The following is an 11,362-nucleotide window of genomic DNA, read 5'->3' as shown; positions in this document are numbered from 1 at the left end:
ACTTTCCCCTGACATTTCATGGAGAATCTATGCCTACGTAGTTCAGGTTTATTTTAGGAAAATATCCTTCAGCTATTTTTTTTTTAATTTTTAAACTTTACAATATTGTATTAGTTTTGCTAAATATCGAAATGAATCTAGTTCAGGTTTATTTTAAACACAGGTGATTGCCTAGACTTTGGGGTTTAAACCTCAGTTGTGGAAATTGTGGAACATCTTGCCATCTTCTTGAAAAATTGGGTAGCAGATGACCTAAGCATGGGAATAAACCACTGACCATGCCCATGGGTTTTCTGTAAACTGTTGGGGGTTTAACTCCTTCTTTCTGATACTCTCTTCTGCCACTACAGCTGCTAAGTCACTTCAGTCGTGTCCGACTCTGTGCGACCCCATAGACAGCAGCCCACTAGGAGAAGATAATTAATCACTGTAATGTCGCTAAGTCGTGTCTGACTCTGCAACCCCATGGATTGCAGCCCTCCAAGCCTCCCTGTCCTTCACTATTTCCTGGAGATTGCTCAGATTCATGTCCATTGAGTCGGTGATGCCATCTAACCATCTCATCCTCTATCGTCTCCTCCTCCTGTCCTCAATATTTCACAGCATCAGGGTCTTTTCCAATGAGTTGGCTCTTTGTATCAGGGGGCCAGAGTATTAGAGTTTCAGCTTCAGCGTCAGTGCTTCCAATGAATATTCAGGGTTGATTTCCTTTAGGATTGACTGGTTGATCTCCTTGCAATCCAAGGGACTCTCAAGAGTCTTCTCCAACACCACAGTTCAAAAGCATCAATGCTTCGGCGCTCAGCTTTCTTTTTGGTTCAACTCTCACATCCATGTGTGACTACTGGAAAAACCATAGCTTTGACTATAAGGACCTTTGTGGGCAAAGCAATGTCTCTGCTATTTACATGGACAGAAACCATATGCATGTTCAGGCCTCACTAGATGTGTCATGACTGTGCCACTGGTGCTCAGAATGGATGAACGAATAAATATAAATATGACCCTCATGACCCACGTGGAAATGAGTCAGGAACTTGGCTCATCACTGTTAACAGGTTGCTGTCAGGGACTGAACTGTGTCTCCCCCAAATCTCATGCTGAAGCCCTGACTCCCAGCACTTCAGAATGTGATGATATTTGGAGATAGGGTCTTTAAAGAGCTGATTAAGGTAAAATGAGGTTCAAGGGATGGACCCTAATCCCAAAGAACTGGTGACCTTATAAGGAGAGGAGATTAGAACAGAGACAGGTGGAAAGTCCAAATAAGAACACAACAAGAGGGTGACCATGTGCAAGCCAAGTAGAAAGGTCTCAGGTGAAACCAGACCTGTGATACCTTGATCTTGAACTTCCAGCCTTCAGAACTGCAAAAAAATTAATTTCAGCTATTTTGTTATGCAACCTTAGCAAACTAACACAACTGTGAGTCTCTCTCCAGACCTACTGCAGATGTGATGTACCATCATGGATAGCCAGCAGTTCCCATTCCCATATCATAGAAGCCAGACAGGAATTGTTCTCAGTGTGTTCCATGATGCTTTAAAATCCAAAGTGTATCCATGGGACCAGCTCAGCTGTAAGAAAGCCCTTTATGAGGTCATCATCCTACTCTGGCCAGAGGGAGGCAGGCAAATTTTGAAAAACTCTTGAAGACCTCCCATGCCTCACTTTGCAAAACCTCTTTTGAGAAACATCATTACCAGAAATCTATTCAATAGCATCAAGAAGAAGCAATGTCTCCAGTATTTGCAAACACTGAGAACATTGCAATACGATGGGTTTACAACAGTATATTTTGGGGAAACTGATATCCCTGAGAGTCTTGTAACTGGGGAAGATTTTAGTGATGGTTATTACATGCCGACTCCAACATGGTGTGTTGTGCATGCTGGTGGTAGTCAAGGATGGGTGCCGTGGAAATATCGAATGTTCCTAAGGGATGAGTTATGCATCAAACAGGAAGACAACCTCTTCTTCGAGTTCTGTGATGTGGTGAAGAAGGCCTATGGCAAGTGCGCCATTGTGGTCAAAGAGAGAAGGCGGCAGGACGCGACGAGGCCGAAGGAGGGCAAAGAGACTGAGGCCCAGGCCCATGTCCCCTCGGTGGTTAACTTAACAAGCGTCACATGTTGTCCTGAGGTAGCCAAGTCCTATGGCCATAAACTACTCACTCTGCCTTCTCCTTACAATTACCTGAACCCTTTAGACTCAGCCTGGTCTTCTCTGAAATGGTTCATCATCAATAATAGGAAGGAGTTTTGTCTGCAGTCTGTGGATGGTGTCTATTCTTACCAGTATATACTCTTCAGTGATTTAATCAGCAAAGGAATTGAAAGGATAAACCTCAGCAAGTGGAGGACAATAACTACCAAAGTACGAAGATGGGAAAATTACTATCTTGGTAAACTTTCTTAAGGGTGGTGATCCCTCCAACCAGTGGTAGGACGGTGCTGTGGGCATGATCTTTACTGATTCTGTTGGTCTTGATTCTGGACCACTGTGGCCAAAGACACTCTAAGAATGACCTCACAGGGATCCTGTGAGAACTGAGGTTCCTAAGGGCTTTGGTAAAGTGCTGATGGGTTGCTGAGGGGTTTCATTAAATCTTGTTGGTAAATTAGTAATCTTGACTCTCATTCTCGTCAAGGCCACTTTGAGGGCTATTATGTCCGTGGGAGGATTCAGGTTAACCCAGTCCAAAGGAGCCTGGTGGTGAGTTGAGGTGAACAGAGCTAAAGGTTGTATGGTCAAAATTTAGGTCTGGGAGAAAAAGAGAACCAAGTGTGTGGTCACAAAAAGTTGAAATTAACTAGTGTGCCTACCAGTTTCAGTCCACCAGAGTAATCCATGGGGAGGCAGTTTGCCATTGACAGTTGTGGTCTAAGTGGTGGCTGAACTGGCTTTTTCCTCCCATTGCTTGAAAGCAAGGAGGCAGAGGGGTGAGCAAGAGACACCCAAGGAAATTAAATCCCATGCAGATCCCCCAAGGCAACTTGGTGGTCCCCATGAGGAACCTGGGAAGCTATGACAGTAGTTGGTTCAAGTAGGACTTAGTGGGCAACTGGGTGACATAAACAAGTGTCTACAGCACCTACTTATCCAATTCATCTCCTATTCCAACTGCAAGAGTCCAAACAGTTCAGTTCAGTTCAGTCACCCAGTCATGTCCAACTCTTTGCCACCCCATGGACTTCATGAATTTACTCAAACTCATGTCCATTGAGTTGGTGATCATCTCATCCTCTGTCATCCCCTTCTCCTCTTGCCTTCAATCTTTCCCAGCATCAGGGTGTTTTCCAATGAATCAGTTCTTTGCATCAGGTGGCCAAAGGATTGGAATTTCAGCTTCAGATCAGTCCTTCCAATGAATATTCAGCACTGATTTCCTCTAGGATGGACTGGTTGGATCTCCTTGCATTCCAAGGGTCTCTCAAGAGTCTTCTCCAACACCACAGTTCAAAAGCATCAATTCTTTGGCACTCAGCTTTCTTTATAGTCCAACTCTCACATCTGTACATGACTACTAGAAAAACCATAGCCTTGACTAGACAGACCTTTGTTGGCAAAGTAATGTCTCTGCTTTTTAATATGCTGTCTAAGTTGGTCATAACTTTCCTTCCAAGGAGTAAGCGTCTTTTAATTTCATGGCTGCACTCACCATCTGCAGAATCCCAACAGGAGGTCATTAGAGCATCATGCATTTGCATTTTCGGACCCTGGTTGCTGAGCCACCTGTGGTTGATACAACAGCATCCTATTCAAGTTTGGAGCTGCTGTTGATGGTAGTTGTAAGGATTAGTAGTGGCGTTTTTCACTTTTATAGAAAAACACCTGCCTCCTATTAAACATATCAAAAAACTCATTCTTGTTTATGTATGTTCAAGCATTAATTTTACAATTGAAGTGATTATGCTAGGGCATGTTGAAAACAACATCTGAAAATTGCTACCCAACTCCCAACAGACTTGCCTATACGTCAGATGGTGAGACTAGGTTTCTGCTAGCCAATATAAAAGTGAAAAATGCCACCACTAATCCTTACAACTACCATCAACAGCAGCTCCAAATCTGAATATTTGCTTGTTGCCCTGCCCTACTCACTTCCTAAAAGTCTTTGGATTATGCAGAAACATTCTGTCAGAAAAGAGATGTTCAGTGATTTTCAGCAACTAAGTGGTGGACTCCCACAGCATTTTGTTTTCATGCATTTTATCTGGGATGAATTTCACCCAGCACTGCCAGTCACTTGGAACCAGGCAGTCTCAGCTGCACCCCCAACTTTACAGCCTACTGTGCTGTATGAGTTTCTTGTGACAGCTGTAACAAATGACTACACACTTGTTAGATTAAACAAACAAAAACTTATTCTCTCCCCGTTCTGGAGGCCTGACGTCTGAAATCAGTTCCACTGAGTCAACATCGAGTTGTCAGCAAGGCCACCATCCCTCCATGGGTTCTAGGAGAGAATACATTTCTTGCCTCTTTCAGCTGCTGATGGCTGCCAGCATTCCTTGACTTGTGGCCACATCACTCCAAACTCAGCTTCGGTGGTCACATGATTTTCTTCTCTTCTGTGTCAAATCTTCCTTTGTTTCCCTTTTTTTTTTTTTTTTCCTTGAGGACAAGTAATAGGACTCAGACCTGCTTGGTGACTTCAGTGTCAGGGGCCTGAGTGTGGGGATGTTGAATGCCCCCACCTCACATTTCTCTCACCCTGTCCAGAGTTCTGTATTGACAAGCAATAAGAGCTACACAAACTTATCTCATTTCATCCTCACAACAGCTGGCGATGTAGGAATTGCCACTGTCTCCCTTTCTCAGAAGGGTAAACTGAAGCACAGAAACATACATAACTCGCTCCAATGTGGAGGAGCTGAGTTTCAAATCCAGAGTTCCTAGTTAAGAGTCGTTATTCACACAGAGCATTCATTCATTCTCATAACAGTCCCTCTATTTTACAGATGGGGAAACTGATACCTTGAGCAGACACTTGGATCAGTCAGATTCTAAAGCCTACGTGTCCAGCTGCATGCTTGGCTTGGTTAATGAAGCCCACCTTTTCTTTCTCACCGCACAATTCACAAGGCGTAAGGCTCTCTGACATCAGACAGGCATCAACCAACAAAAGAACTGCCTCCAACTGGACACCCAGTAAAATGTATTTCAGCACACAATCGAGCCAGAGGAGATGCCTTTTCAAGACACATGATTTTGCAGTGAGAAAAAAAAACAGAAAAAAGGAGGTTTTAGGTTATCAAATGAACAAGATAGACCAACGGGAGTTATTTTCTTTGAAAGCCAAAATGATCAAATAAAGTGAGATTAGGATTGTATTCCTTCGAGGATTTGTTCAATCATTAGGAAAACAAGAAGGGGAAAGAGAACATTGGTGTAACTGGAGATCAAAGGGCCACTGTCAAATGCGCTGTTGGGGTATGTAACATCAGACTCGTCATTAAGAAATGCTGCTTTATGCCCAGCATGGGAACTCCCAGCAGAAGAGAATGGGAAACGCACTGGGCTTCAGGAATCAGATGGACCTCAGTAGAAGCTCAAGTTTCCAGCTTGTTAACTAGGAGACTTTGGACAAGTTACTTTACTTCCCTGAGGCTCAGTTAACTCATTTGTAAACTAGAGTTATGGGCTTTAAATGCTTAGCACAAGCCATGCCACTACCTCAAGAATTCCCGTTATTACAGTACAGGCTGGGGTTCCAGAAACACATCCACAGTTAGCCCTACTGTCACTGACCTCATTTCCTTTCCACTCTTTTAGGAAAACTCTCACTGCTTTTTATCATTTGGTTGTAATAAGGGTAGACACAGCCATCTTAAGATACTTTAATCAAAGGAAATGATGTTCACTGGCATTTCTTTTCAGACCATCTGTGATAGGTTAGGGAAATAAGGATAATAAAGTTTCTCCTGGTGGGGTGGACCAGAAGGGATGGTGAGGATAGCCTGGAGTCTTTTGGGGGGGGCAGCGCTTGTATGAAGTAAACAGTGGGTGTCAAGACACAGCAGCCCTGGGCGCATGGACACGTCCCCTGGAGGGGACTCTGTGATGTTGGTGGCACTGATTCCTTCCGAGAGCTTGGCTGATGGACCCTCTTGTCCTGTTTGGTCCTCACCAGCACTAACAACCATGTTGCCACTCCCTTTCCACAGGCCAGAGTGTTTCCCCCCACACGGCCCCAACTCTAGGAGGTGGGATGTTGGAAAATGGCTCTGCCCTGGGATGAGCCCAGAAGTAAATAGGAACACGGAGCCAGATGCCTCCTGGCTCTGGCTTTGACCACTCAAGGAAGGTCCAGGCTCAGCTGGGTTGATGGAGCCCACACCTGGCCAATCAACGGACCAAGCTGCACCCCCACCCCAGGCAGTACAAACTCCTTCCATCTGTGACTGTTTTACAGAACATTTTTACATACTTGACCTCATTCAGTTTAGACAACCACCCTGTATATAGGCAGGACAGTGATCTTGAAGCTTATTTTACAAATGAAGACGAGGCCAGGTGGTAACTGACTCACCTAGGGGCATGCACACACCCCTGTAGGGACAGGAGGGTCAAAGCTAGAATCCACGTCTTCCTGTTAGGAAGTCCTCACATCCCTCTCTAGCTGGCTGTATGGGTCAGCCAGGATCAGGCCAGGCTACGAGTAGTGGAGCCCTAACCACAGAGGTTTAAACAAAGTAGGAGATAACCCCCTAACCCCGCAACCAACACAAGAAGTCCTAAGGTGCTAAGGTGGCAGTTCACGGTTAATAGGATGGATCCATCGTCATAAAGAGCTCAGCGTCCTATCTTTTTCTTCCACTGTCCTAGACTTGGTTTCGTCCTTGAACTCCTAGTCCAAAATGGCTGCTGACCAAGTCATTGCATTAGCATTTCCAGCAGAAGAGAAGGAGAAAAAGTGGAAAGAAGGACCTATCCTTTTTCTTTTAAGGGACTTTCCAGGAAGTCTCACCAACCAGACTTAGGCTCAAGGGAAGCTGGGAAAGGTAGTCTTTACTTTGGGTGGTGAGGCAGCTAGCTGAGCATCCCTGCTTTCCTTCCTTTGGATGTGACCAGTCGTCCACTCAGCAAAAATGAGAGCAACTTCTATGTGCCTCCAGTCTGTGCCCTGGATAAGGGTCCAAAGAGAGCAAGCTCGGGTCCTGGGGGCAGTCAGGCTGGTGGTGAGGAGCACCTCTTGGTCAGTGAGACACTGGAGGTGAGGGAAGTGAGGCGTCAGAGTCCAGGGCTGGTGTGGGCAGAGTGGCAGGAAGAAATGAAGCTGGAGCCGAGCGCAGAGGAAGAGGTGTGGCTTATCACGGAGAGAGGGAAGGGACTGCCTGCCCAGGCAGAAAGTCAAGTGTGCCCAGGCTACCAGCTTCCTTAGTCGTGGGTTCTGTGAGCATGAAGCTGTGTGTGTGTGTGTGTGTGTGTGTGTGTGTGTGTGTGTGTGTGTGTGTGTGTGTAAGGGGGCATATTTAGAGTGGGGAGCAGTGTGAATGGAATGAATTAAGAATGCAAGTGTGGAAAGGACAGGGTGGAAACAGGAAACAACGCGTTGCGTGAGAAGAAGTCTGGGCTCTTCTAGAAGGAAAGGAAGACACCGCAGGGTACGGAGCAGGGCGGTGGGCTATGGTTTCCAGGTTATGGTGGGGAAGCATAACTTTGCCCAGTGAGGAGTCCAGCTCCTGGTTAAACACCCTTGTGTGGTTTTCCAGGCCCAACAGCGGCAGTTACAGAGGCATCACCCGGCAGGGCTCATGGGGACAAAGGCTGCCGTCCCCCAGCAGACTTGGAGACCAGCCACACCCTGCAGTCTCTGCAGGGAGCTGTAGTCGAGGACTCAGCGTCCCCCTGGCCTGCAGGGAGAGGGGACTGCAGACCCCAGGCCCCCAGCCTCTGCCCACTGGGGCCGTGGGCACCCCTCCTATGCTTGGAGCCGAAGATGTTGCCTCAAGCAAAGTGGAAACTGAGGCTGCCAGCACAGCTCCCCTGGGCACCCCCTTGGCCCACAGTTAGCAAGGCCTTTAGTGCCCAGGCACCTGGATGCCACCCACCCCCACCCAGCCAGCTTCCCTCCCCCACCATTCCTTTTGCGTCTCCCTCACCCTGTGACCCAATGCAAGCTTACTCCTTCTGGAAAATCCTTTCCCTGCCCCCTGCCTTCCCCTCCGGCTCCCATTGGCTCTGTCCCCTCCTGTGAGGTGTGCAGCAGGCAGCAAAGCTGGGAGAACTTCTTTACAATTTTCAAATAACCAGCTTGCTGTGTTTTCAGGTGAAGTCCCTCCAAACTTAATTCAGTGGGGCTAATTGCAAATTTGGAAAAAAAAAAAGAAGTACAGTACAAAAAAAAATCAATATATTAGTGTTCAACACATCTAGAAAGGATTGGGCCAAGAAAAGTGAAAAGTGAAAGAGAAAGTCACTCAGTCGTGTCTGACTCTTTGGGATTCTCCAGGCCAGAATACTGGAGTGGGGTAGCCTTTCCTTTCTCCAGGGGATCTTCCCAGCCCAGGGATTGAACCCAGGTCTCCTGCACTGCAAGCAGATTCTTAACCAACTGAGCTAGCAGGGCCAAGGAAAATATTGGGCCAATATTTGAAAACTAACTAGTTATTTGTAACTAACATGGCTCAGTGGATAGAGGAGCCTGGCTAACTACAATCCATGGAGTCACTAAAGAGTTGGACACGACTTAGCCACTGAACAACAACGAACCTATTGCTCAGGCATAATTGGTTTCCTGACTTTGCAGACCACACACACACACACCTTCACACACACACACACACACCTTCACATACACACACCTTCACATACACACACACACACACCTTCACATACACACACACACACACCTTCACACACACACACACACTGCCCTTCACATACACACACACAGACACACACACACACACACACACACACACACACTTGAAATAAGAATGCAAATAGCACTGTTTCTTTTTTTTTTTTAATTGTTCATTTTATTTTTGTCTGTGTCAGGATCTTGTCTTCTGCCCTGGGCTTAGTTGTCCCACAACATGTGGGATCTAGGCTCCCTGCTTGGAGATGGGACCCACGTCCCCTGCCTTGAAAGGTGGGTTCTTAACTGATGGACTACCAGGGAAGTTCCCCAAATGGGCGATTTCTGTTTCCTCACGCCCTCCCCACTCTTCACAGCCTGGCCTCTGTTCTCAGCGTGTCCTCTTGAAGACCTGATGACCCACGATTTCAAAGACCAAGAACTGCCTGCCTGGTCCTTGCTCGGGGGTGGTAAGTGCAGCCCCAGAGCTGATCTAGAGGACCGTATCCTCTCTGCCTTTTACAGAGAGGTCAGCCTTTCTGTGCTTTTGCTTCCTTATTTGTGAGATGGGAAGATGACAACTGTTGGGGGTCATCGATGTCAAGTGGGTGTTCGAGTGAAGGGCTGAATGAGGATTCGCGGCTCCCTTCTGTCACTCACTCCTCATTCTACCTCTCCAGATGCTCTTTCCCAGCCTGGCTTCTGCTTCACCTCCCACTCCCCATATTTAAAGCCCCAAAGGAAGTTCAAGGACCATCTCCTCGGAATCCCCTGAGAGGGGGTTCAAATTTGTACACGGATTGCCAGTCTCCCCCACAAGGGTTCTGACATGTTGGATATGGAGCCCAACCCAGGAACCTGCATTTTAAACAGCCTCTTGTGTGTGAGAACCCAGTCTCAATCCTCTTTTCCCTGCAGATGCTCCATCACCCCTGACTTCCCTCCGGGGTGGAGGAGACCTGCAGGATCTCAGCACATCCTGGGCCCCAGCAGGTGGTTGGGAAGATGTCCTCAGGCAGGTGCGCTTCCCTGAGATGAGAATTTTGGAGATAGACTGGCGAGAGGTGACCTTTTAATAAGCACCCCAGACTTTTTGTTTGAAATATTTAGCTGCCGAAATACACTATGGATGTCTCTGCCTCGTTAAGCAAACTTTCACCTTTTCTTAACCACTAGATTCATCCCGAGCAGGTTAACAATAAGTGTTGTTCACGATGTGGGCTCGGTGATTGTACAGACGAGGTCTCAAGCCTGGTCTGCTGCTCACAGACTGTCTCTCCTGCTCTAAGGTATGTCTGCTGCTAACAGCCTTTCTTCATTTCTTAGGTCTAGTACGACCTAAGCTTGAAACCCAACCCCCCCTTCCAAATGTGTTAGGAGCTCGTCTAATAAGATTACATAGGATCCTACACTCTCCTGTATGTGGAGGACACAGATTTCAGTTGATGCTCTTTGAAACACCTTCCAGCTGCCCAGGGATGGTGTTCTTCTTACAGATTCATTCTCCATTATGGTCCAGAGAAGGGCTGGATAAATGCAATCAGATGGGATCCTGAGTGTGGGCTTCACCAGTCACTCCATCCACTGACATCTCTGTGCATTCATGTCTAACCAATTATTTAAAGTCAAACTAAAAATCTACTGACTTCATGTATACAGATTGGAATAGTATCAGTAACTCCAACAAGTGATTAATTGTACAAACTACCATACAATTGCACTCATTTCGCATGCTTATAAGGTTATGCTCAAAATCCTTCAAGCTGGACTTCAGCAGTACGTGAACTGAAAGCTTCCAGATGAACATGTTGGCAGAGGAACCAAAGATCAAATTGCCAACATTTGTTGGATCATAGAGAAAGCGAGGGAATTTCAGAAAAACATCTACTTCTGCTTCATTGACTACACTAAAGCCTTTGACTGTGTGGATCACAACAAACTGGAAAATTCTTCAAGAGATGGGAATACCAGACCACCTTACCTGTCTCCTGAGAAACCTGTATGTGGGTCAATAAGCAACAGTTAGAACCTTGCATGGAACAACTGACTGGTTCAAAATTGGGAAAGGAGTACAAAAAGGCTGTGTATTGTCATCCAGCTTATTTAATTTCTATGCAGAGCACATCATGCAAAATGCTGGGCTGGATGAACCACAAGCTGGAATCAAGATTGCCGGGAGAAATATGAACCACCCCAGATATGCAGATGATACTACTCTAATGGCAGAAAGTGAAGAGGAACTAAAGAGCTTCTTGATAAGGGTGAAAGAGGGGAGTGAAAAGGCTGGCTTATAACTCAACATTCAAAAAATGAAGGTCATGGCATCTGATCCCATCATTTCATGGCAAATAGGGAAAAAAATGGAAGCAATGACAGATTTTATTTTCTTCGGCTCCAAAATCACTATGGACAGTGACTGCAGCCATGAAATTAAAAGACACTTGCTCCTTGGAAGGAAAGCTATGACAAACCTAGACAGCATATTAAAAAGCAAAGACATCACTTTGCTGACAAAGGTCTGTATAATAGTCAAATCTATGGTTTTTCCAGTAGTCA

The 11,362-nt window shown here is 46.2% G+C and overlaps 1 protein-coding gene across 2 annotated transcripts; it reads left to right on the top strand.

Annotated features, from left to right (window-relative positions):
- Positions 1-71: 71 nt before the first annotated feature.
- On the top strand, positions 72-5,336 carry C21orf140 (chromosome 21 open reading frame 140). Of its 2 annotated transcripts, XM_024992465.2 has the most exons (2): positions 72-2,376; positions 4,965-5,336. In XM_024992465.2, exons 1-2 carry the CDS (start codon positions 1,663-1,665, stop codon positions 4,983-4,985), a joined length of 735 nt encoding a protein of 244 aa, XP_024848233.1. In that variant the 5' UTR covers positions 72-1,662; the 3' UTR covers positions 4,986-5,336.
- The last annotated feature ends 6,026 nt before the right edge of the window (positions 5,337-11,362 follow it).

This window comes from Bos taurus, chromosome 1 (genome assembly GCF_002263795.3).
Source record: "Bos taurus isolate L1 Dominette 01449 registration number 42190680 breed Hereford chromosome 1, ARS-UCD2.0, whole genome shotgun sequence".
In the NCBI taxonomy this organism is placed as follows: domain Eukaryota; kingdom Metazoa; phylum Chordata; class Mammalia; order Artiodactyla; family Bovidae; genus Bos; species Bos taurus.
The sequence above is the reverse complement of the archived record's forward strand: the minus strand, read 5'-3'. Positions and strand labels throughout refer to the sequence as shown.